Consider the following 25,369-nt stretch of genomic DNA (forward strand, 5'->3'; position numbering starts at 1 on the left):
CTATGCTTTCTTTTACTAGTAAGCTAAGAAGTAAAGGGAGCAGACTCATGAGGCAAAACAGTACATTTACCTGCCCCACCCACATTTTCCAGGTTAATCTAACTTTTAGAGTTTCTTCCCACTCTGCTTCCAGAGTGCTGCACCTACCTTGTCAAGGAAGGTGGGGCGGTCCATGGAAGACTCTTTGGAGATCGGTGGTGGGCGGCAGCCAAGGGGTTTGGTGACCATTCCATTGTAGTCAGCCACACCCATTCCACGCTTGTCCATTTCCACCTTCTTTTCCAGCAGAGCACCTGCAAAAAGTAAACACAATATGAAGACACCAAAGAAAATGAGGGAAATGTCCCTAAATCAAGAAAAAATGACTGTTGTACAGATACAACTATTGCTACACTCCCACTGATATTAATACACTTCATACTTGAAATTTAAAATGCATTTTGTCTTTTAAAACACTAAGATTGGCACTTGATAATTTACAACCAACTCGATCCTTTGACATAATGCTGCTGGGAAAAGTGATGCGAATTTCATTGTAACAGATCAACCCTCGCAGATGTCTATTTCAGTTACAAAAATACTTACTCATGGCCTGATCTAGATTCATACTGTTACTCTTCAAGGCCTCTTCTGCTGGCTCTCTCTGCAAAAATGAGAAATTGCATTTTTTCACAACTATGAAACACAATGTAGATTTTACAAGAACTGTAAAACAGGTGCAAGGGGAGACATACCTAGAGCTTTCAAACCATTCATCTGGTTGAAACAGAGGAATTTTGCAATCAAGTCAGTAATATATATGTAAAATTTGGAGCGAGATGGATTTGCTAGGAGCCATGATTCAGAGCACCTTACAGCAACTACCTCCTCTCTTAAGACATCATAATCTGACATGATGATTTTGGCTGGGACTTATGTGAGCTTGGGTCCACCAGCATCTGGGGGGCTACAGGTTCCTCATCACTGCTTAACACCATGAAGCCAAAGCCAGAGGAAATACTAGCACATGAATATTCCTGGACTAGAACCACATGATGGATGAGCTAGAAATTTAATAAATAAACAAACAAAATGTTACTCACTGGGAAGCCCATGTCTGTGAGCTGTTTTATCAGACGGTTCATGATCCAGGCCTCATCTTGCTTACTAGATGTCTTCATGCCCTGAGAAAATTAATTGAGAGGAAAAATGGAAAACTTTTAAACAAGAAAACTCAATTTAATTCAACAGGACTTACTTCTAGGTAACAGTATATAGGATTGCAGTCTAAATTTCTTTATTTGTCATATTTATTGCAGGGAAAGAGAATGAAAATCCACATGAAGTCTTTCCATATAAATATTGCATGAATGTGAGACGGCTGGGGTGCAATGTTAAACCATTGTATAGTGTTGGGTTAGGCAACATGGTGCCCTCCAGATGTTGTTGAACTATAAGTCCCATTAACCCCAGCCAGTATGGCCAATGGCAGGGAATGATGGAGGTTGTAATCCAACAACATCTGGAGGGCACCGCATTGTCTACCTCAGATATAATACTGCATGCATGAGCTGTGGCATGTTTTGGGTTCACACCAGAGGGGGAACTATGTTTCTTCTTGTCAGAAAAGCAGTTTGGATGTAAAGAAAATATATTACTCTATGGTTAAGCATGGCTGGGCATCACATCCACAAGTTGCAGCAAGCTTCCTCTTTTGTGCAAAGGTAGAAAAAGTAGGGAACGTCCGTTTTTGATTTTAAATTAACCAGTTCCCTGGTTAGTTTAAACTCGTTAGCTCAAATAAGCCAGGATCAAACAAATGGTTTCTGATCCTGGCTTGTTCACTAACTAGAATTTTTGCCACCTAGAATTCCTTAAGTGTGGATGCAAGGAGGAACTCAGGTTACTTTAAAGCTGGAAGTGGAGGCTTTCAGGTTTACACAAATCTCATACAATCACCTGAGAAAGATTCCTACTTTCTACCTAATTTGTTGGACAGCAGAGAAATAGCTTATCACACTTGTTAGCAAGCAGACATGCAATATGACCTGCAAACCTCTTGTGTCCCTTATTTGTCAGAACTCATTCTGACTATGTGGTCTTTGCATAAATGTTGAAATACTGCAAAAATCAGATCTGTTTGTGTCTGTAAAGAACACGTGATTGACATCTACAGCAGGGTGCAAAGGAATCTGTTAGGCAGGGCCATAGCATATCAACTGATTCTCTAGTCCATTCCAGCTTTCCAACACCATTTGAACAAGACAAGTGATGGTAACTACAGGATAACAATCTTATTGTAGTGCTTTTTGAAAATGATGACTTTCATACTTTTATAAAACAGTTTGATAAAGTATAAAAAATTAAGTGCATGAACCATCTCATCTTACTGATTTTTATAACCCAGCTGTGCTTAGTCCTACCTTTTGAAGTCCTTTCTTTGGAGCATTTCCCCAGGAGCTACAAGAGGAATTACTCTCTTGTGAAGCAGTATTATTCCACATATCTCCTTCTTCATCTTCCCACTGACTTGTACTGAGATTTACTTCATCTCCACCACCGCCCCAGCCTTCTTGCATAGAAGATTTAGAAGCTGTAGGAGGAATGGAACATTTCAGTTGACCTTCCTATACTTTAAAATCTATGGGCTTCGTTCGCATGTATCAGTCAAGACTTAGCACAAACATGTGGGCTCTCACTGAGAAGGCAGCAACCACTTTGCTCCTCCCTCCAGCACTGCTGCACCACTGTGAGCCAAATCATGGATTGGCTTAGTGGCTTATTCATCTGAACCTAGGCCTTTGACTTGTCTCATTCTAGACAAATCATGAATGAAAAGCCATTGTTCCGAGTGAGAAAAACCACGAGCCTGGGTTCAGGAAACACACTAAGCCAAATCACAAGAAGCTGACAGCAGGAGTAATGTGGCCACTATTCCCTCTTTAGGAGCCCAGATGCTCAGATCACACTAAGCATTATGTGCGAGTCAATATATTTGGAATTTTTTTCGAGCTTGTTCTGTATTTTACTGCTACATCCATTTGGAGAGCTTATGTCTGAATTAATAGAAAGAGCATAGGTTATACATGTTGGCCCGTTGTTGGTTGTACAAGTGATCAAGCAGAATACCTGTTTAAGCTAAAAAAAAAGTAATCTATATGAAAACAGAGCTATAATTCTTCTTGCCAACTCAGCCAAGACAAATCAACACACACACTTACCTGGTTTGCACAGTACTGGGGCAGCAGCTGGTGCACTTGCTCTTCCATATGACCCTGCTGACTCAGCAGAGTTATCTCCCCACCCTGTACCGCTGCTGGGAGGCTTTCCCCATGCTGAAGTGCCATTATCAACTGCAGCAGAAGGGGAGGAAGGCTCTCCCCATGAAGCTTCAGGCTTTGCATGGATAGCAGGCATCTCTCCCCAGCCTGCTGAAATCAGAAATGGGGGGGGGGGGGGGACATGGTTAGAGGAAACAAAGAAACATAAAATCAACTTTTCAGACTACATCTCCGGAAAGCATTACATACATACGTACATACATACATACATACCTAGCTATGGACAACTTTTAAACATGAAGCAATTGGGGGGGAGAGGATTTAATTAAGACAGACCCATTTCATTTCCTCTTCAAGAAAGAATATACCTGTGCACAGTAAGAATAACTTGCTGAAATTGTGAAGGAAGTGGTGCCTGCATCATAATAAGAAAAAGCACCTGTGGATTCTTTTGGATGACTGAGTTGCAAGCATTCCCTACCTCCTACAAAATGCCAATTGATTATGATAATAAGACCCATCAGATCAGATAAATGAAGATGTAGACACCATAGTGCCCTCCAGATGTTATTGGATAAACTGCCAGGGGCTGATGGGAGATGGACTCAAACAATATCCGGTAGGTACTATCTTGGCTACACCTGGAGTAATGCGTGTCTTGATAACACATATGAAGCAGTTATTAAATCTGGGAACTAAAACCAAAGTGATTTTTAAAGAAATTAGATGATTGGACCACATGCTGAGTATGCCTTGATTTGATCCAGAGCAATAGGTTACTATCAGTGACAGAACGTTATGCGTTTTACAAGGATAACATGGTCACTGGAGGAAGGAGTAAACATGAGAAAAGTAATTTACAACTTGAGATCAGATAATAAACAGAGTTTGTATGCAGTGACTTTCTAAATTATTATTGTATGATATAGGGAAGACTCCCCCAGCTTTCACTTATTGTTATGAGATTTCCAAAGAACACTGTCGTTGGGCAGCATGCAGATACTGTAAAAAATGAAACAAAAGTCCCTGATCAGGAGCCAAGGATGGACTGAGTTGGCTATGGAACATGGTCAATGGTATCAAAAGTGGATGACAGAGCAGAAGTGGCAGAGTTGCTCTTCCACTGTCCCAATGAAGGTTGCCTTTCCCATATACTGTTACCCCTCACATTGAAAACAGCTCTTCCATGCTACAACTAGGCTTGAAAACACTGTAGCCAACCGAGGGCTGTTTTCAAGCATAATTGCTGCATGGGCAGCTGCAGCTGGGGAGAGGTTAATCCTCCCCATCTTCAGTGTTCATGATCACCTCTGGCAATTAGGTTTGAAACAAGTTGAAATGCTTTCCCAAAAATAGTGATGCATGTGTTCTATGTGTATACCATACAACCGTGTGTGATGTGTGAGAATGTGGGGTGGTTGCAGGAAGATCATCGTTACGATCCGCATTTGCTCATCCTTTTACAGAATTCTGTCTATCATTCAACATTATCCTCGGTTTCTTACAGCTGATGTATCTTTGTTTAGGGTGGCTTTCTGTAATGTACCGCTAAGAAGCTTTGAGGCAGAAAAAAGGTCCTGCACCCAAACAGAAACATAGTAATTGCTTTGAGCCATCCTATGTTCCTAAACAGCTTGTACGCTGACTAGGAGTTGGCATCTTAATGATCAGCCCTTCCTTCTCTAGTAAAATCCTCATGCTTCTTTTCCAAAAGGAACCTTTACCACAGGAGGCAACGCTGCAAGGTCAAACGTCATGCTGCTGTTTACCAAAGCCCGGCTCTAATGCAGTAGGTCTGGCTTGGTTAATCACAGACAGCATACATCATTCCACTAATCACCTGGCCGCTAGCCAATAGTGGAGGAAAAATCACTTGTTAGCTTTGGGTCTCAGACCTGTCTTTTTTAAGATAAGTCTTCTCTAAGAGCTGCAGCATGTTGAAGTAACGTGATTAATTTTAGATTCTTATTTTGAATTTATTTGCATGGCAGACTTCAAAAAATCAGATTCTGATCTTATCTTACTCAGGCACAAAAAAAAAAAAAAAATCAAGGCAGAGCTATCTAGAAAATAACATTTGTTAACTGTGTGTGATCTGGGAGCTGTGGTATTGGAAGGTGTTTCCCCATGAGTTTGGTTCAAATCCTTGTTTCATGTTCAAATGGGCAAGTCTTTGTTTCCAGGTCTGTGTGTAAAACAGGAGTTACCTCAGGGGTATCCTTACTGTAAGGATACCTAATGGGGGAGGGAAACCTCTGGTCCGTGGGCCAAATTTGGCCTGACATGGGTCCCAATTTGGTCCCCGAGGCCAACTTCCCCAAATCATGGCCACCTGCCCTATGTATGTGACACCAGGTGTGGGACAGGTAGAGATGTGGCTAGACTGTTTGGGAACTGTCAAGGTGCTTTTGCCTGCTTTTGTGTGGGATGGGGGTGGTTCTGAGCATTACCAGGATGTTTTCTGTAACCTGGGCATTTTGTAGTGCTCACACCAGTTCTTAGATTTCCATATGTGCCCTTGGGCTCAGAAAAGGACAGTATATTGTGTAATACACTAAGACAAGGGTAGCCAGTGTGGTGGACTGCAACTGCCTTTATTCTTGACCACTGCACAGACTGATTAAGCTAATAGGAGCTACTCCTGCTCCAAGGAATTTTATGGGAGTGAAGCTAACTGCAAAGACTGTGGAGGAGCTACTGGGACTAGCGAGAGGAGGGGAGGACCTGTGAAGTAGCAAAAGGAGGCAAGCAGCCTAAGATAGGAACATAGAAAAGGAGAGAACTGAAGAGTTGATGCCAGATGGAGGTGTTTGTGTAGTGGAGACTGGAGGAAGAGTAGTCCATTCATAAGGCATGGGGAACTTCAGAGATAAGGAAATATAAAGTTGAAAAACAGATTTGAAATAGCCAGCCCAATCTTTGGCTGGATGCCTCTCACATGGAGTTAAAAGGCTTTCCCTCATTTCTGCCTTCATCCTGTGGTCATATATTGACATACATGTTGGCATAGAAGAAATTAAGTCTCATTAATTATTAGAAAGGAAGCTAGAATGCACAATTTAAAGAGCTCTGAGTCTTTGCAACAGTACATTTAACCTCAAGCTGAACACTGCAATTTCCACTGCAACATGTATTCATTTATTAAGTACAAAGAAAGAGGGACCAGCTTCCCTGGGTTCTCTTTAAATTCAATAATAACGATTAATCACTACCAATCTGTAATGTATAAGTCATTTTGTTAAATACATTGTGTTTTGAGCCACACAATGTTATGTAAATTATTACGCACAACAAGAGAGTTCATGCCCTGGCAAATTACATGTAATTACATGAAAACAATAACATGTGTTAAGACACCCATAGTTTGTAAAGTTCTCAAGAGATCAAATCAAATGCAAAAAATTGCAGTGTTGAATATGACGGCAGTTAGTTAGAAAAATCTTTAAACAGTAACTTGGGTATTGCTGACGTTTGAATCCCTGAAACAATTCAAACTCCACTGGGGGTTTCAGAACGGTTATGTATATTTGCATTTCTTAAGTAACACACTCTCTCTCACATACTACTTTCAATCCAATGAAGCATATTACTAATGATATTTCATAGGCTCACAGGATCATATAGCTGGGTCTCTTTAGAAGTACTGCATTGGAGGATGATAGTGGGAGATCTCCACTGGGGATGAATTTCGGCATGCTATTTCTTCTTATTTTTTAAATACCCCAGTCATTTGTGTGTCATCCCTCAAAATAAACTGACTCACTACTGGTAGAAGGCATTCCTTGATGATCCAGACAAAGAACTGTTCCATAACATTAACCTGCTTTCCCCAACATTAAGGCAGACTTATTTTTTAAAGGGCTACAGCTGTCTGGTTGATGATAGGGTAACATACTTTATTTCAGCAGAGGCCTACCTGTTGCCTTCCAGGTGTTGCTGGACTACAACTCCCATCATCCCTGACACTGGCCATGCTGTTTGTGGCTGATGGGAATTCTGAGTCCAAAAACTTATGGAAGGCCATATGTTAGCCACCACTGCTTTATTTCATTGTAGCTAGAAAGTCAACAAGTAACTGATTTATTGGAATTCAACAGTCCCAATTTTAAGAATCCTGGAATTGTAGAGTTGGAAGGAACTCCTGAGGGTCATCTAGTCTCAGCTAAAGCATCCATGACAGATGGGCATCCAACCTCTGCTTAAAAACCTCCAAGGAAGGAGTGCCCACTAGCTATGAATTCCCCACATGACCTGGGACAAGCAACAATGTTTACACTTTAGATACCTATGACTAAAATAAAGGTATGTGGGTGCTTTTGGATCCACATGTATAACTAAAGGTGGATAATATACTTCATAATTTTGTTTACATCCCACAGATACACTGTAATTGAATTGTAAGAAGATATAATAGAAGGGGAAAGCTCATCCTGCAAGGGGCAGCGAGAAGTAATTTGGCACTCACCTCTCACTTTGTTATGTCTGCACTATTGCTGAAAATAAGCCAGAGAAATGGCTTTCTTATCTTACAGTACCTCACCAGGACAACATCCTTACTAGAGGAACACTTCAAAGCACAGAGGAAACAGAGGACAGACAAAGAGAATAAATCATCGGGTAGACAAAAACATCGGTAAATGAAGGGTTTTGTGCTGTCATCTTATTTGCTGGAACTGTTTATGTTGTCTGTCCAGCCCAGCTAGGATATAAAGCCAAAGTGGCATTAATCCAGGTTTTTACGTTTCTATGCACATATAGGCTTCATTTGTTACCATGCAGGGTGCAAACTTCCATTTCAAATGTGGCTATATAATGTCTCAATAAAGATTTATTATTCTATACATGCTTTGGGGGACAAAATAATAACTTAGGTCTATATATTTTAAGTTAGTTTGCTGGGTTTTAATATTTTTTTACATTATCTAGAAAGAAGGCTGATACTACGGAATAGTAGCCCCACACAATGAACTATAAAAAACCACAGAAATATTTAATTCTGAGTCAATGAGAAATTTAAAAAATCTTACATAAACAGCCTTTTTCTAGTGCAACTCTTGTAGCTTACAATATAAATAGATTCTATTAGTCACTGGGGGCATTTAAATGATTCAAAGTAAGAGATTTTCATGTCTTATTAAGGTCACCACATTACATTACTAGAGTTTTAAGTTACATTCAAATTGTGTTGTGTTTTCATGCTAGTTTCCCCAAACGGGAAGTACTGCTGAACTCAGCTGTGCAATTCATTAGGAGCTGGCAGTGAAATAATGTTGTGGAGGAGAGGTGTAATCTCTTGTCCTTCACCATGCAGATAATCTGCCATCTGAAGTGTGGCTTCTCTGTAAACTCCTGGTCACACAGAAGCCTCTCCCTCTGGGAGAAGAGGCATTTGTGTGAATGACCCAGCTCACATGGGTAGTTTTCTACATAGTGGAGGTGAGGGGCTTATATTGGGGCCAAATCAACAGCAAGAATCGGGACTACCCCAAACACATATTGCAGATGAGCCTGAAAATCTCAGCTTTTCTTTAAAAGAAACCAAAAAGGCTTCTAGGCTATGTGGCTGTAAAGAAAGGCCTGTAAATATAACTGCACTAGGTAGTTGTGAGGAAAGATGATGGGCATCTTTAGGCATCTTTTGGATTCAGTCAGAGAGAAGGGGAAAACTCATACCTTAGCCCTTCTTTGTAGCTACCATTTATCTCCCTGTTACATACTGCTTTCTAGCCACCCCAGCTGCCTGTCTCTTCTGCCTTGCCCATGAAAAGACCCTTTTTTCTAAGCAGGCGACTGCTTATGAGGGGAGTTCCAACATGCACTAGTAGAGCAAATCCACCCCTCCTGTCAATACATCCACACTGTATCGAGCTCCACACCAGCTCGCCCTGTCCCACAAGATAAGTGGCAGTGACACACCTGCTGGGAAGCTAGCACTGCAGCTTTGCCCCATTGGGTGAGTCGCTACTGCTGGTATATTACTATACAACTTGTAACAAATGCTGCTATTATTGATCCAGAAAAACATTGATTTAGAATATCTGGATAGCCTTGTCCAAGTCCCTCATGCTTATGTAAACTCAGCAGTCTGCACACAGTAAATGTACAGGAGAGTAGCTTTGTGGATGCAATTTAGGGTAGTGGGGAAGAGTCATAGCTATCATTTCATTCAGCCATATACCATCGTTTCATTTATGGTTGAAAACTGAAAATATCAAACAGTGTTTTCATGGATGAATTCAACTACTGATCCCTAAATATATGGAGCTGAGATTGTAGCTGTACCAGTTGCTGGCACTTCTGTGACTCAGGCTACTCTCATCTCTGTATCAACTCTGCCTTCTATACTGGCTCGTGGGAGAGGGCTGGCCGTTATTTGGGGCTACAGGGTTGTGACATATCCCACATAGGAACAGCTGTACACAAGGGGCTGGACTGCTCAGTCCCCAGGGGCATTGGCATGTGTGTGTTTGTTTGAATGCATTTATAATGGATTTATCACTTGGCCAGGCATGCCTTGGCCACAGCACAATGACAAGGAGGGTCCAGTGCTCATATTACAGGGGAAAGGTAGGGGGATCTTAATGAAATCTACAAATCCCACCCCTCTGACTGTCCCCAAATTTATATCTATTATGACCCCCACACAGATGCATTTTACAGGGTGAGTCCTTTAAAAGAGGCCCTGTGGATACAGAGCACACATGTTTCACAGAGCCTCTTTTAAAAGACTCACGCTGTAGAACAGCAGCTGATGTGGTTAGCACAAAGGGCAAGGGGACAGGATACATCTGCCCCTGTAAGGCCCCACATCAGGGCAGACTGTCACAGCTGTTCCATCATGGTTCACAGTTGCTTGCCCACATGTGAAGCTTCCAGGACACCTGGTAGAGGTTGAATCATGCCCACTTTGTAGAGATGTCCACATCCCACTAAAGGATTGAATATTCATTTTTAATGCTGAAGTAATAGGTGATTTAAAATCTTCCTACCCAAGCTTGATATGTCACTACTTATGAACTTCAGTACAGGTAGCTCATCTACCTTCATGTGACTATAAATGTAGTAAAGTCAGGAAAACTCAGGATTCTAGAGACAGGACTGATTATACGAAACCCTACCAAATCTGGTCAAAGGGTTACAAAATTTCTAGGGGCATGAGATCCAAGTACATAAGACATTCAGACTGGATAAAATCTCCTCCAAAAACATTTTCTTAAACATTATCAAGTGAAATAGAGAAAATGGCACAAAGACATTAAAATTGGGGGGGGGGGGAGGGCAAGCATTAATGATTAATGAGGGCAAGCTGCATTCATCTGGTAGTGGTAAGTTAAAACTTGAGGACTGGCTAAAAGTACAAGGATTGTCAAAGGTTTTCTTCACTGCTGCAAAAAATTGGAAGTTTTTAAATACTAGGACAACACAAACTACAGCTAATTATTTTGTTCAGCAAAAAATAAAAAGTAAACACAGAGTTTTCTATTTCTTAAGACAAAAATCTCTTTGTATGAGATAATGAATAAAAACCACTGGTTCAACAACTAAGCAGCCTCTTGGGTAACAGCCACAATTGCAGAAATGTGTCTTTGGCAGGAGACAGCCAGAGTAACAGAAACAGATGGATAGTGTCGGAGAATGCACATCAAAGAGGGACAAACAGCAACAGAGCAAAGAAAGTAAATTCAAAAACATGATGAAATTATATCTTACCATATAATATTTTTGTAAGAAAAAAGTCATGCTGCAGTTTGTGTGGCTGCCAATAGGTGGCCATGAGAACTGCAGCGACAACAGCAGGCAGAGCAAGTGAGCAGAGCAGACAGGCTGGCAGCACAAGTGAGCGAGCTGGCAGAGCAAAACAGCAGGTGGGTTACCCAGGAAGGCCTTCCCATGTTCTGTCTGCAGCCACTGCCACCTGGGACGCCTGGGGTTTGAACGAGCAGGCAGGCAGTCCAGCAGAGTGAGCATGCACCCTGGCAGACCTTCATGTGCTCCCTGTCTTTGTTGCTGCTGCCCAGTGTTTGCCAAAAACTCCCCCCTCTCCTCACAACTTGCCTCAAACCACTGCAGTGTGAAGCAAAGGGGAGAAAGACTTTCTCCTCTTCATTCCCCTGTCGTCTGCAAGTGGCAGCAGGATCTTGGGATGAGGCAAGCTGTGAGGGTATGGGTATGTTTTGGGGGATGGGGATCTGCAACTGGGGTGGCAAAAGTTAGACAGATTAAATGAGGTGTGAGGGAATGGGGAGCTTTGAGTGAAAAAGGGGACTGGCAAAGGGATTGGGGGAGTTGGCAAGCAATGTGACCCACAGCAACGCTCGCTAATGAAGATGATATTGTCAGATATGTCCTATGAAGGGATAGTGATCTGACAAGCATGTGCAAATGAACTGACAACCATTACGTCCCATAGAATTGCCAGATTATGGCTTTAAACACACCAACTTGGCTATGTATATTCTAAAACAAGGTATTAGTATCACTAGCCAATTACCAAAATCATTTCATAATCTGATAATTCTTTATACCTTTTCAATTTTTTTCTCCATCCTTAGTAAAACAATTATTATCATAACCACAATTTCAAAAGAAAGATGATCCACAGACTGATCTAATGGCATATTGTCTGCCTCTTTTATCCTTTTGCATATCGTTTCTCATATATGAAATTTTCATCTGGTTACCCTAACTTAGCCTCTTGTGTCTGCCCTGCCTGTGTGCTGTAATGGAATGGAAAATGAAATGATAAATTTTAATAGCAATGAGTATTTTGGACACCTTTTTATACCTTATTCGTATTAAATACAAACTTATCCTTAAGGCAGGAAGTATAGCTTGAATATAAACAAATAATGCCTACATCACACTTATTAAAGTTTCTTTCCAAAAGGTAGCATACATATTTTGAGAAAACAAAAGCTGTATCATACCTGGACCAAGCAGCGGGGACCGGTTTGACTGGGCACTTGACTGGTGCGGTGGCTGAGGTTCAGCCATGTTTGCGTTGATAATGGTGGTGCTAGTGGTGGCGGTTGTGGTACTGCTCTGGATTACAGGATTGTTTCTATCCCACATGTTTACAGTCTTGTTGTTATTGTAATTTGGGTCACCCCAAGCTGAGGTACCATCATCAATCTCCATCTTGCGCCGAATGGATGGTGGAGAGGGCTCTTCCCACCCCGTTGCTTCACTACTATCTTTCTGTTTGGCTGGCACTGGTCCACCAACCCATCCTGATCCAGTCTGTTTAACAGAAGCAGCTCCTCCCCAATTACTCACGTTGTTGTCCTGGGATTTAGAAGCCCAATTCTGTTGAGGACCAGGTTTTAAAGATTCCCCCCAGCTCGTACCTGTATTAGCCTTGCTGTTTGTGCCATTTCCCCATCCAGTGGTCCCAGAACGTGTAGTATCATTCCAGCCAGACCCTGCTCTATTGTCAGCATCCCATCCAGAACCATTCTTTTTCCCATCTCCCAAGTGTCCAGGGACAGATGAGGAATCAACCCAATCTCCACCCCCTGAAGTCCAGCCTGGATTCGATTTCTGTCCATCTCCCCAGTTTTGAGATTTGGGTTTCTGAGGTTCACCCCAAGTAGGCGACTTGTCCTCCTGATTTGTGGTCCCACTCCAAGTGTGGCCACTTTTGGCAGCAGCAGCATTATTGACAGCAGTAGAACTTGCCGGCTCTCCCCATCCCCCTGGGCCATTTGGCGCTTTGTTATTGTTGTCGCCCCAACCTGTATTAGTTGGAACTGTTGCAGGTGGAGAGCTGACCCACCCAGATACTGAAGAGGTATTTGTACTGTTCATGATGGACCCATCATTCTTGCCCCCCGAGTTTGAAGGCTGAGTAGCTGCACAACCCCAGGCCTCAGTTCCATTGTCATTCTTTCGTTCAGACCTTGGGGATTCTTCAAATTCCCAGGCAGTGTTTTGTTTTACAGGAGTCTGTCCCCATCCAGTGTTGGACAGAACCCTTGGGTCAAGGTCATTCCTTGGCAACTGGACTTGTCCTTGGTCTAGCATTCCCTTGTCTCTTCTTCGAGCCTCTCCAGTTCCTTCCCTCCCAGTACTGCCTTCATTCTGACTCCCATTGCTATCATTACTGCCTTCACTACCTGTGTTGCCAGATGCTGCAGCTTTGGCCCAAGAGTTTATTTGTTCATTGCCCTGCTGCATGGCAGGATTCTGGCTGGTAACACTAGAGCTATCCCACCCTGTTGATCCTTTCCCATTGATGTCATTACTGGAATGCTGGTTTGGGGGCTTGCTCCATTCACCATTAACGCCATTACTGGTGCTGCGGCTTGGGTGGCCCCAAGCACCAGAATGCATATTACCAACGCCACTGTTGCCACTGCCCCTGCCCCATGCTAAGATCCCAGGACCAGCAGGAGGCCCCGAATCCCATGCACTTGTTCCATTCCCTTCCTTTTGTACAGCACTGCTGGATCCATTTTGTTTAGCACTTAATGCTGAGTTCACAGTGTCTCCATTCCCCTGACTGAACCCAGAATTGCTGTTTCCTGTGGCAGGATTACCTGGGGATATCCCCCACACTGAATTGCCCCTTCCTTCACCACTTCCCCCACTGACTTGAGAAACTGATGTCCCATTAGCACCAGGAAGGCTTTGCAGGTGGGGCGGAATGATGGCCCCCATGCCAACAGCCATGCCCCAGTTCGGCAGTCCATTTGTCTGCATTGCATTGATAGGGTTTGGTGAAGAGTTCATGGGGTTAGCGTTATTTGGTCCATCAGTGTTAAGGTTCTGAGGTTGTACGCTGAAAGACACATTCTGAGAAGTGGACGTTTGTGGTTCTGTGCTCTCTTGCGGCAGCAAGTTTCCCCAAGCACCTAAGGTGCCCGTTGGGTTCCCATTCTGGTTGCCCATGTTCTGACCTATGGCACTGACTGGACTGCAAATACTGGAAGGGTTGCCTGCTCCCACAGTTCCTTCATGTCCGAGTACAGGCCAGGCAGCTGGATTGGCATTTGGATTAAGGTTAAGATTAATGCCAGCATTTGAGTTGGAAGCACCCCAGCAATTTTGACTTCTACCATCTCCAATCATGTTGTCCATCTTTCCATCCCCACCACTGGCAGAGCAATGAGCTAAGCCAGAGTTGGAACCTGTGGCAACACCCCACACTCTGGCTGAATTTCCATTACCATTTGCTCCACCAGCTCCAAGGGCACTCTGGTTAGAAGTGCTTTGGATGAGTGCTCCATTGGTGCCATTATTGCCATTGGGTTTCTTTGTATGTCCAGTGAAGTTGCCTTGGGCACTCCCTGTAGCCATGCTACTGTTCTCTGAGCCACAGTTGGAGGCAGAGTCAGTGTCTGTAGTACATTCTGAGGCAGATTCAGTCTCAGTTCCTGTAATGGAAGGCCACGCTTCCTTGTCAGTCCTGTCTATTATCACTTTATCCCAGCTGCAATTGGCTTCACTTCGGAAAGTGGGCTGCTGTCCCCAGTGAGTATTCTCATAATGGTCTCCCAATCCGCTGTGACCAAGGTCTGAAAAATTAAACATGATGTAAATTAGTCTGCTATCCAATGACCCAGATACATCAGTTGAACTCTGGCTTGATTGTTATGTTTACATTCTTTATAGTCCATTATAGTCTAGCTTATGGGTAGGGGTTCCCAACTTTCACTAAGCCCTTGGAGAAGCACGGCTTGTGAATACAAACAAATTCTTCAATAAGCATAATAATGCATTTTGAATTCTAGGTTCTGAAAAAACAAGTATGTTCAGTGCTAAGACACAAAGGATTTACATGCAGACAATAGTACTATTTCTCTTTTATTAGGTTGCACTAATAAGGTCAGATATAATAAGCAATACTTTGGGGCATGCAATTTCCAATATTTTCCTATATGCCACATACATTTTAAGCTGAACTATTAAATGGGAACTAGAAATGAAAGAAAAAATCTACAAAACCAATCAAGCGTATTCTGTGGTCAACGAACAGTTATTCATGCCTTGTTAAATTTAGAAACAGAGATAAAAACTTCACTGTGAGGACTGATTTCCAATATTAAAATACTTCTCAAACATATGAGTTGTTATCACTTTCAGTTGTATGTTTTCACTGCATGAAATGAAATCAAAGAAATGCTTTAGAAAGTATTATCACTGTAAACTAAGACTTTGATGACACGTCTGGTACTCGTTGGCATACATACTATCACTCTAGCACAGAAGGTGGAGCCACACATAGTGCTGATGCACAGGACTGGGTCTCTTCAAACAGGAGCCAACATACTAGTCCACATCACAGCAAAGGACAGGCCTAGGCTCTTAGACCAAGGCCACAGATTAGAAATCACAAGGTATAATAGAGAGAACCGCTTGTAAATAGCTGCAGGATTGAGGCCTTTCATTCATTTCATATATATGAACAATCAAAAAGATGGGTGCTTTAAAAAAAAGGTAACCATGACGGTAGTTAATAATGAAGATCACTTACATTTTGTACTATAGCACTGATAGCTATTAAATATGAATTGCATGTTCTGTACTTGTCATATATGATTTGGGACTTTAAAATGATACTTGATTGACAGGCCAATCTCCCTCTACAAATAAGCTGGATCTTCTCAAACAGCTGTTACACTGTGCCTCGTCCAGATATAAGCCAGCCCCTAAACTGTTAATGCTGTAGGTTTCGACAATTTGAGTTTTTTTAAGACTGATGTGACAAAATTCCACAATTCTAAATTGGGGCAACAATAACTTCCCTGCCGGAAATAAAAAGTAATCAGTACCATGACCTCAATGAACATTTTAATGTAACTCCAAGATCTGATATCATAATCAGTATTTTAAATGATCAAAACATATCAGAAAGCAATCTCGAAATCAGAGTGAAAATGTAACCTTATGAAGAAAAACATGGACGTTCACTATAAATGTGCATCCTGGAACAAAAAAACTCCATTCAAATTCAATGGGAAATGGTTAAGCTTGTATGTTTACCAACATGAACAGACATTGACTGATTTGATCAGCACTTAGATCTGAGGTCAGAACTAATCTCAAAACTAGTACAAATTTGAAAGCATCCAAAAAGTCAGCTTCTTTCTATTTGTTTCTTTCATTCTAGTAGCTGAAATACTTGTTTATGCAGTCAGAAATTCAAAAAGCACAAACATTTAAGTGGGAATCTGTCCTGCAAGTTTGCTTTCACAACAACACTGACTCCATAAATGCTGAAGCTGTCAAGACTTTCCCAGAAAGGCATATGCAAATGTGGAAGGGTTAAGAGATGAGAACGCTAAATAAAACAGCTTTATTTAGAGACAAAATCCAAAATTAGGCAACACATGTGGAAAAGCCTATTACTCTTTTAATTTTCTTCACTACGGTATGCTACAAAGTATGTTCCGTCTGATGTGGGAACCTTTAATGCGTTCAGAAAAAGAGCTGAGCAGCGTAAAAAAGAGCATTCTTCATTATTAGATAGTGAGTACTCCATGAAACACTAACACTCCAAAACCAAACAGCAGTAGATAATGACAAATAACAACTTCATTTTTTTGCCCAGCGCAGCATATCTTTAGCAAGCAGCTCTTTCTCTGAGGACGCCATTTTATCAAACCTGAAAGGCAGCCAGAAGCTTAGGACGCTGTGCTGCTGCTGCTGTCTCTGAAACATTATGTAATAAACTGATTTAGCAGAAGCAGATGCCATTTGCCCCCTCCCCCCCCCCTTGCTGCTCTATAGGGGCCAACGAGTAATGAAATACCTGAGAAAAGGTGCTGCCCAACCATCCTAGGAGACGCTACATTGTGTGCAGAGCTGTCTCCCCTCCTGCATCTAGGTTCGCCTGGGCTCTCGGCTTCAATATGTCGGCTGTGTACAGAGTGAGCCTCATCCTGTAGAGCTGCCAAGAAAATCGCTCAGTGCAAGTGTGCGCCCAGACAACCTGCAAGCTTGCTCAGGCCCTAGCTGTGCTGGCTTTGGAAATGCCCTTTCCTCGCAGGGAGACTCCTACCCCCACCTCCAGCAGCACACAGCCCCCTTCACTCTGGGTAAGGTATCAACAGATGAGGATTTTAAAGCTTTGATTATCTAATTGCAGCTGACACTAAACCGATCTTCCTTCCTCTTTAAATTCTTTCAACTGTCACAAAACATTTTCACTTCGAGACCTAGCCACAATTAGCACGGTGGCTGCTTTTCTTCTGGTTTTTGAAAGTCAGCCAAAAGAACAGCCGCATATTGCCGATTGGCTGCATGCAAATACATTCCTGCCTCCTTCATGTTTCCATCCTCTTCTTTCCTTCTCTAAACAGCAGTGCTACACACACTTGGCATACCAGCACTAACTACAATACTGGGGACAAACCTTATATAGAACCTGGCAAGCCTCCAGGTGCTTAATTACTTCTCTGCCTTTATCGCGAAAGCTGAAAACATGCAAGTCTATTAAAAATCACAGCTTCTATTTGTGAGCGTACAGCATTGTCACTGCGTGCTCAAACAATACATTATAGGCTGTAAGTGCTTTTCCCTCTCGCAATTTCAAAGCATGGAATGGCAGAGGGAACTCTTTTACTGCTGCTTAAAGTTCATTGTCAGCCTTCCTAGATTTTGAGAGCAAATCAGGTGATTTATAGCATACAAGCTATGAATTATGGTGCCATCAATCTATCCAGCCTTTAAGACTATAAAATCGACCACCAATAGGGATTACTACTAATAATATAGTTGTCCTAGCATAGGATAAGTACTCCCAGAAGTAACTAAAATATGCATCAACTTGCCACAGCGGATCTCATAGGAGAAGAATCAGCTGCAATTATTCAGAAACAAAAAAGTTAAATTGCACACAAAACATTATCTAGCTCCTAAAAATATAAACATAAAACTGCACCAAGCATATGAAGGAACATAGCCAACATTCTGTGAATTTAAGATATATATACTGTAAATTTAAAAAGTAAGTTTCTAGCCCATAAGAGTTATATGCTAGGCTCAAAAATGAGCAGGCATTGCTAATGGAAGTAGCCAGAGGAGCTGTTGAGAAAGGAGAAAGATTTCCAGTGGCCAGAACTTCAAATGTCCTGCAGTCTTCAGCATGCAAGGGTTCATTTACCTGCACAGTGTACTGTCCTCTGTGTAACTGAAAAAAGCATGTAAAATTAAAAATGCAAATGTGCTTAGTCTGCATGAATTTGCCTGCAAATTTCTACATCCTGAAGCCTATATGCATTTAGGTTACTTTGGCACCATTTTTAAGTGCAGGGTATACATGGCCAACAATCTCTTTTATTAAATGACACTGTATCACTGATGTCTCTTTGAACATTTAGTCATAAGCAGCTGCCACCAATTCCTCAGTCGTTGCAACTGCTTTACCTTCTCTTAAGAATTTATATTTTTGGGTTTCAGTATTTTCTTTAATTTTTTTGCTCTCATTTTGCAAATTCTTGGATTCTCTTTTCTGTAAATTTTATTTTTCTTTTAAAAGTATTTCTGTACCACCTTCTCATAATCTAACAACAATATTAAAAAATTATAAAACTTTTTTTAAAAAACAGATCAAATACTGCATAGGCCTGTCAGTGTAAGAAAGTCTTCAAGAGACACCTGAAAGCCTAAAGCAAGGATGCCTGCAGATGCCCACAGGATGGGCTGGTGACACTGAATATCACCTTGAACCACTGGGTTGGTGGCTTGTTAGGTTTCCCCATCCCAAGGCTGTCAATGTGTGTAAATGACTAATTGAAGGAGGGAGGTGCAAATATATCAGATATGTCAACATACAGTGGTGCCTCGCAAGACGAAATTAATTCGTTCTGCGAGTTTTTTCGTCTTGCGAGTTTTTTCGTCTTGCGAAGCACAGTTTCCCAAAGTCTTCAAAATCACCAAAGTCTTCAAAAACCTCAAAAAAGGCTACCACACCGCGTGCTATGAGTTGCTCCTCGAAGTCACCCTGGGTATTAACGGTTTTAAGAAAAAGGAAACAAACTTGCAAGACGTTTTCGTCTTGTGAAGCAAGCCCATAGGGAAATTCGTCTTGCGAAGCAACTCAAAAAACGAAAAACTCTTTCGTCTTGCGAGTTTTTCGTCTGGCGAGGCATTCGTCTTGCGAGGTACCACTGTATCTGCTACAAAGTAGTGTTAGAAACAGGGATAGAATAGCTAGGTGCCCAATGGCTTCTGGGACCTGGGTTGTGGGCGCCAAAACAGAATGTCTAGACGCCAGGGGGAGGGGGGTCAGCAACACTTCTTATTTATTATTTTGATAAGCATGAATTAATATGCAATTCACATAAGTGACACATTGTTAATATCACATTTTTAGCAGAAATTGTTAGTACATGTTTAATTTGGTGTTTAAAATAAAAGTATTGGTACCGTACTTCAGTTTTCAAAACACTCTACTCTTTATTGTTCAACTCCTTAACATATTGTCTATCCTTAACATATACTTTGAGGCTTCAAAGCACATATATTTCAGTAATCCTTGAGTGACAACCAGGCGCAAAAAAAATGGCACTCAGACTTTTTGAGGTGCTCGCAAATGGAGAATCTTTGGGCGCAAAATGCACCTGCTAATTTTGAGCCCTGCTACAAATATATCAAATATGTATTTTTAATTTTTAAAAATCCACTGTGGTGTGTTCAAAGTACTATTTACGAGTTAGTTTCTAACAATTGCTAAATACTGAAAAGCCAGACATTAGTTTATGAGGAAATAAAATTACTTCTGCCCTATTAACCAACATCTGTCTTCCTTTTCCATCCCAAAGGTGTCCTGAATTGAGCTATAGTTGTCAGGCATCCTATGGGGATGGGATGGGCATTTAGGAATATATTTCACTCCAGAATGTATATCTGGAAAGAGTTATACTCTGCACTTGTAGCTACTTAGTTGTCCTTTAAACATGGTAGACTTCAAAGGTATTTAAAATGTGTTCCAAACTATTCCAATTACTCACAGACATACTAGATAGAGAGATCAGCTGTTGGCAGGATCTTGCCAATGTTGGAAGACTCCCAAGCACCTGGTAGCCAAGCACCTACAAGTTTAAGTTTGGCATTTAAAACCATGACAAAGGCAACCCCAAAATGTGATGCTGGCCCTAGGAATTAAAACCACTTTTCCAGTCTTGCACCCAACCACCTCTATGTCACTAAGTAATGGGTGCAGCAATTACTAATGCTGTTTTCCATTTTTTCCCCTTTGTTGCTTTTATATCCTGACTTTCTTCCATCATAGAACCAAAGGTGGTGTACATGTAGTTTATTACAGATTATCAATTTAAAGCTATTCTTTTCTTTCAGCCCTGCAGAAAATATTTTTCTTTTTGCAAAAAGAGAGTTACAACTCTCCAGTTATATTACTTTCTCAGATGTCTGGAATTTTTTTAGGCAAGTCTCAAGCAGAAAATAAAAGCAGTGTTCTCTTTTTGGTGCAAGTTACAATTGCAATAATCTTCTAAGCACACAAAAATGGTAATTTTACTTTTTAATATAATTTTACACGGAAATATTGTATACCGCACAGAGGTTTTTTTAAAAATAAGACATTTATAAATGCATTTAAATAAATAAAATAATGTGGCCACCTCTAACAGAGTATCATAATGCTTAGGACAACATATATGTGTATATGTAACTTGAAACAAACATGTGCATACATTTTAGGAGATAAATTAAAATCAGCTTTCTGCTTAGAAATTAATCTATTTATCTGGAATTGTCATTTGAAATCCTAAACTTCTTTTACATGATAGGCACCTTCCTCTCCACCACAGCAAGTAAGTGTTATGTCACAAACATCCCAAAGGAAGATTAGGACTTCAAGTGGGACATAAGCAGCAGGAAGAGCAGGTCAACTTCCAACCCAGTCAAAACCGATTAGCCATGCTAAAAATATACAAAAACTCCATTGCAAGGCAGCAAAGGTTACTGATTACATAGTACACTTTTCACAGCCTCCCAAATGCCAAGTTTAGCCAACTACCAAAGTGATGCTCTTCTTCCTTAACCTCGAGACAAACATTTTAAGGCTCAGCTATTATTAGATGCAAAGGCCATGTCTCACACACTCCTTCTGACCGTTCTGAACCCCCTTCTCCATGTAGCCAAACTTTAATGATATGATAGCCTTGAAGAATTCTCATTCAGTTTCCAATATACCCCACTGGGTAGTGGGTTAATTTGTTCACTCTCCTCCCTCTCCCCCATTGAGAAATAAAATTATATTAACACACATTTCAATGTTCGGCTCAGGGACAAAATCTTTTAAGCAAACTACTACTTAAATTTCATGTTTATATGATGATGAAAAGTGTACTAAGCACTTAATGTATTTTGGGAACATAATGTAGGAACATATTATAATACAAGAAACGTATTCTGGCAACCAGTGGACGATATCCAATATTAGTCATACTCAGAGTAGAACAACTGAAATCAATGGAATTATGTAACTTAAGCACCTTGATTTCAATGGGTCTACTCCAAATATGGCTTAATTAGCTATCACTCAGAAATTTCGAAATATCAGGGGTCTGAATTTCAATAAGTATCATATAACAGGTACAGCAAGTGACAAGGTTTTAAAAGGGGATATTAACAAATATATCAGAACCTACAGAATTCTGGGGAAATTCTCCTTTCATTCTTTGTGAACTTTGGACTAAACTGCATTTATAGGAATATTTTTCATAGTTTTAGACCTCAAGATACTCAAGGCAATGCAATTGTTTGTAATTCAGTGAAGTCTGAATGTTTAAGCTAGCATCCAGTTTTAACAAGGTCTCATAAATTATGTGCAGAGGTGTATCTAAAATAGTGGTCACAGATATGTCACCCATCTTTAAGAAATTAAATAGCATGCACAAGTCTACTTCTCTTTAAATGCTAAGTTATTGTTCAGGCATTGCACAAAAGTGGTTGTCCTTATATTTTGGAATGTGTGTAGCTTTCCACTTCCATACCCACCTTTAATTTTCACTCTAGTTTGAGAGTTTTCCAAAACACATCTGCTTTTCAAAGTCGTCAGCTATACTACATGAAACTATGTTTTTAATTAGCAAAATATGGAACAATAATGCTCAAAAATGGTCTGAATGCACTCAACAGTTCTACTGCTGAAGAAATGAAAGTAAAGCTGCCTGGATCAGAAATCACCTGGCAACCATATGTAAAGTGCTCTGATAGAGTAGGGTATAAATAGTTTAGCAATAATAATGTTTTAACAAATATGGCATTTATTTGCATACATATTTTATGTATTAGGTAACTGATTACTGCCCATGGAAATTTATGTTGTATCTTAGCAATTTTATTATTCATTCAGTTTAAAGATATACTGGAAAGCATAAAACTCCTCCAGTTCCATTACTTCTCCTTCCTGTCATCTTTCCTTCAAGTGTACATTTGGTGCTAGCATTCTCGTTGGTTCTCCACTTACATATTTAGATTTCAACAGCATCAGCACTTAGAAAATCTATCCAAGGCCCTCTGCCAAAAGTGGAGTTCTTCTCCAGACATTCAAACATTTGATGTGCAACCAAGAAACTAAAATCATTTTGTTTTAAGATTGAGCAGAATGTGCTTCAAAACCATATGGAACCTGATGGCAGATTTATTTTCCTATCTTATTAAAGTATTTTACTGCTATTGTTTTCATATGTTCCCCACCCAGAAATATCAAGGCTAGGCAGAATTAAAAACCTAAATAAAGGACAAAGCAGAATCACACTGCTATAACGGAGAATGCATTCTAAACCCAGCCTATTTCAATCAAAACCCTAAGGTTTATGTATAACTCCACATGAACTAATCCCCTAGGAAGAATAAAATAAAGCAATTTGCATAGAGGCTGCAGGATAACTGTCTTTCAAGAATAAACATATTAAAATACATAGGGTTGCACCCAAATGCTGCTGAGTGTGCCTTCACCTTCCTGTCCTGTCCTCTATAGTCCCCCACACCCCCAAAAGGGGGCAGGCCTCCAGAGCATATTTGGGAGTTCACAAAAGGCTGCAGTCCCATTGCACAAGTGCAGCTTCACTCGCACAGCACTGGATACAACACATGTATTTTCAATTAAAGATCTCATATTAGCTGGTAACAATTTGACGAAATGTTACAACCACACTAAAACCAGCATTTAAGGTCTAGGACTTCAGACCTTTGAGAAAAACAAACAAAGGAATGTTAAGAATTTAAGGAATGTTTCAGCATTCAGCATACCTAGAAAAGATTATTTTGCCAGCCTTAAGACTGCATAGCCAGGAAGGACAAAAACAATACAAGAAGGCACAAGAGCTGGAGGGAAATGGGGTAAGACTTCAACTCCAATAAGAAGGATGTTGGCACTTTTTGCTTACAAGGATTCTTAAACTGCTACAAACAATAATCAAGTGCCAGCCAATTTTTCTATCACTGTTAAGCGTATTAAGGCATACAAATGAAAGAAAAATGGGAATCAGGGCTCAATTAAACTCAAACCTCACCACGATTTAGCCCCTGAAACTGTTTTTTGATTTTGACTTTACTGCTCAGGTTCTGTCCTGCTGTTTATGAATGCTTTCCTCCTCATGTCTGAAGAACCACAATCTGATCCCAATGAATGTGTTTCAGAGGACACAGAACTTTCAGTTAGACTTCAGCACTGCCCCCTCTGAGTCATAACCATTTAGATTGGGGAAAATGCAAAATAGTTTACTAATCACAATAATCAATAAAATGGATTTTAAAAAAATATACCTAAAGCATTTATCCATTTGTTTTTGGATAAGGGATTGGAAAGATTTGCACTCAGTGTATCTTGAACTCCTTCTTACGAAAGAATGCCTCCTTCCATTTACTTACTCCAAATAAGCCTTGCATTTCATTCATACTGCCTGGATCAGCTTTGGTAGACCCCTTTTAGCCTCATCTTTTCTCAGGCTATTATTGGGAAGGAATATATTCTGAGATCCACAAGTAATTCTTCTCAGCTATGATATAAGCTGGCCTAAAGCCCATTAACTCTCACAGGACTAGCTCATCCTGCTACAATATCATATCATGCATTTATAGCAGGAAGAGTTGCCAACTCTCATGGTTTCTTAAAGTAACAGCTGCTGAATTTTTCAGCTGACTTAAACAAACAATAAGTTCCAACTCAGATTTTGAGAAATAAATTGTGTCAACATTCTGTATAAATTATTTTATTCAAACCAATACAGAGATAGAGTGGCTCACTGAAACTTATGCTCCAACCCTAGCTCAGCCCATTTCATCAACCACACTTTCTCAGTATATAACGAAACAAAGTGGACTCCACAGCACTAGAAAGGGCCTTCAAGAGCAGTTGTGTCTCACCATTCCATAACGAAACTACGGCCTTGACAGGATCACCTGTTCTATCCACTGAAAAATCCCCACAGCAGTTAGGAATCTATCAGATTCCATCAGTCTCCAGCAGGTGGACCATCCTAACTGGTTCCCCACCCTTGCAGGGGAGAATTGTCGTTGCAAGTCCATATCTCACAAAGAAGTGGTCTGACCATGATAATGGAGTGATATTCACCATCCTTTATTTCCAGACCACTCCTCTCCTCACATGAAGTGAAGACTAAATCAAGATTATGCCCTGTTCTGTGCCTTGGACCAATGACTATCTGAAAAAGGCCTATGGTTGCCCTGAACTCCCGAGCTGAACGTAAGGAATCCTCACCATGCATGCTGAAGTCACCCAAACCACCTCTCTGGGTTCCTCCAACAAGACAACCTCAGCCAGTTTGGTCAGGGAGGCTGTTGAAAAACAAGACTATCAATTTCTACCAGCCATGATGGCTGCATACTACCTCCACAATCAGAAACCATATGCCTTTGGATACCAGTTGCTGGATATCAAAGGTGGGGAAAGTATGCTCTATCTACCTACCTCCCTGCCTGCCTGCCTATCATCTGTCTGTCTATCTATCTATCTATCTATCTGACTTATATACCACCCTCCATCATATCAGGGTGGTTCACAAGGTAAAAATACAAGGTAAAAGCACAAATAGTTAAAACAAAAACAACAAAACAATAAACCCCCTCCCACAAACACATTTTAAAGGCTGTAGAAGCATTTGGCAAAATTATAA

At 40.9% G+C, this 25,369-nt stretch overlaps 1 protein-coding gene and 1 long non-coding RNA gene across 9 annotated transcripts in view; one reads left to right on the plus strand and one right to left on the minus strand.

Annotated features, from left to right (window-relative positions):
* TNRC6C (trinucleotide repeat containing adaptor 6C) overlaps positions 1-25,369 on the minus strand; it is a 394,661-nt gene that overhangs the window by 35,222 nt on the left and 334,070 nt on the right. For 5 of the 8 annotated variants that reach the window (XM_080993552.1, XM_080993549.1, XM_080993551.1 and 2 more), the window contains 6 exons: positions 12,188-14,776; positions 3,201-3,410; positions 2,403-2,572; positions 1,083-1,163; positions 586-643; positions 148-293 (listed from right to left, as the gene is read on the minus strand). In XM_080993552.1, the coding sequence (XP_080849678.1) occupies positions 148-293; positions 586-643; positions 1,083-1,163; positions 2,403-2,572; positions 3,201-3,410; positions 12,188-14,776 (3,254 nt within the window). Of the gene's footprint in view, positions 1-147; positions 294-585; positions 644-1,082; positions 1,164-2,402; positions 2,573-3,200; positions 3,411-12,187; positions 14,777-17,013; positions 17,152-25,369 lie in introns of all 8 variants that reach the window. The other 3 variants (XM_080993556.1, XM_080993550.1, XM_080993555.1) reach the window with 3 other exon arrangements.
* Positions 3,431-8,005, plus strand: LOC308470734. The gene is made up of 2 exons (XR_013982612.1): positions 3,431-3,879; positions 7,640-8,005. It is a non-coding gene; the product is annotated as an uncharacterized lncRNA (long non-coding RNA).

The sequence above is a fragment of the Podarcis pityusensis genome (genome assembly GCF_964106645.2).
Source record: "Podarcis pityusensis genome assembly, chromosome: 2".
NCBI classification, from domain to species: Eukaryota; Metazoa; Chordata; class Lepidosauria; order Squamata; family Lacertidae; genus Podarcis; species Podarcis pityusensis.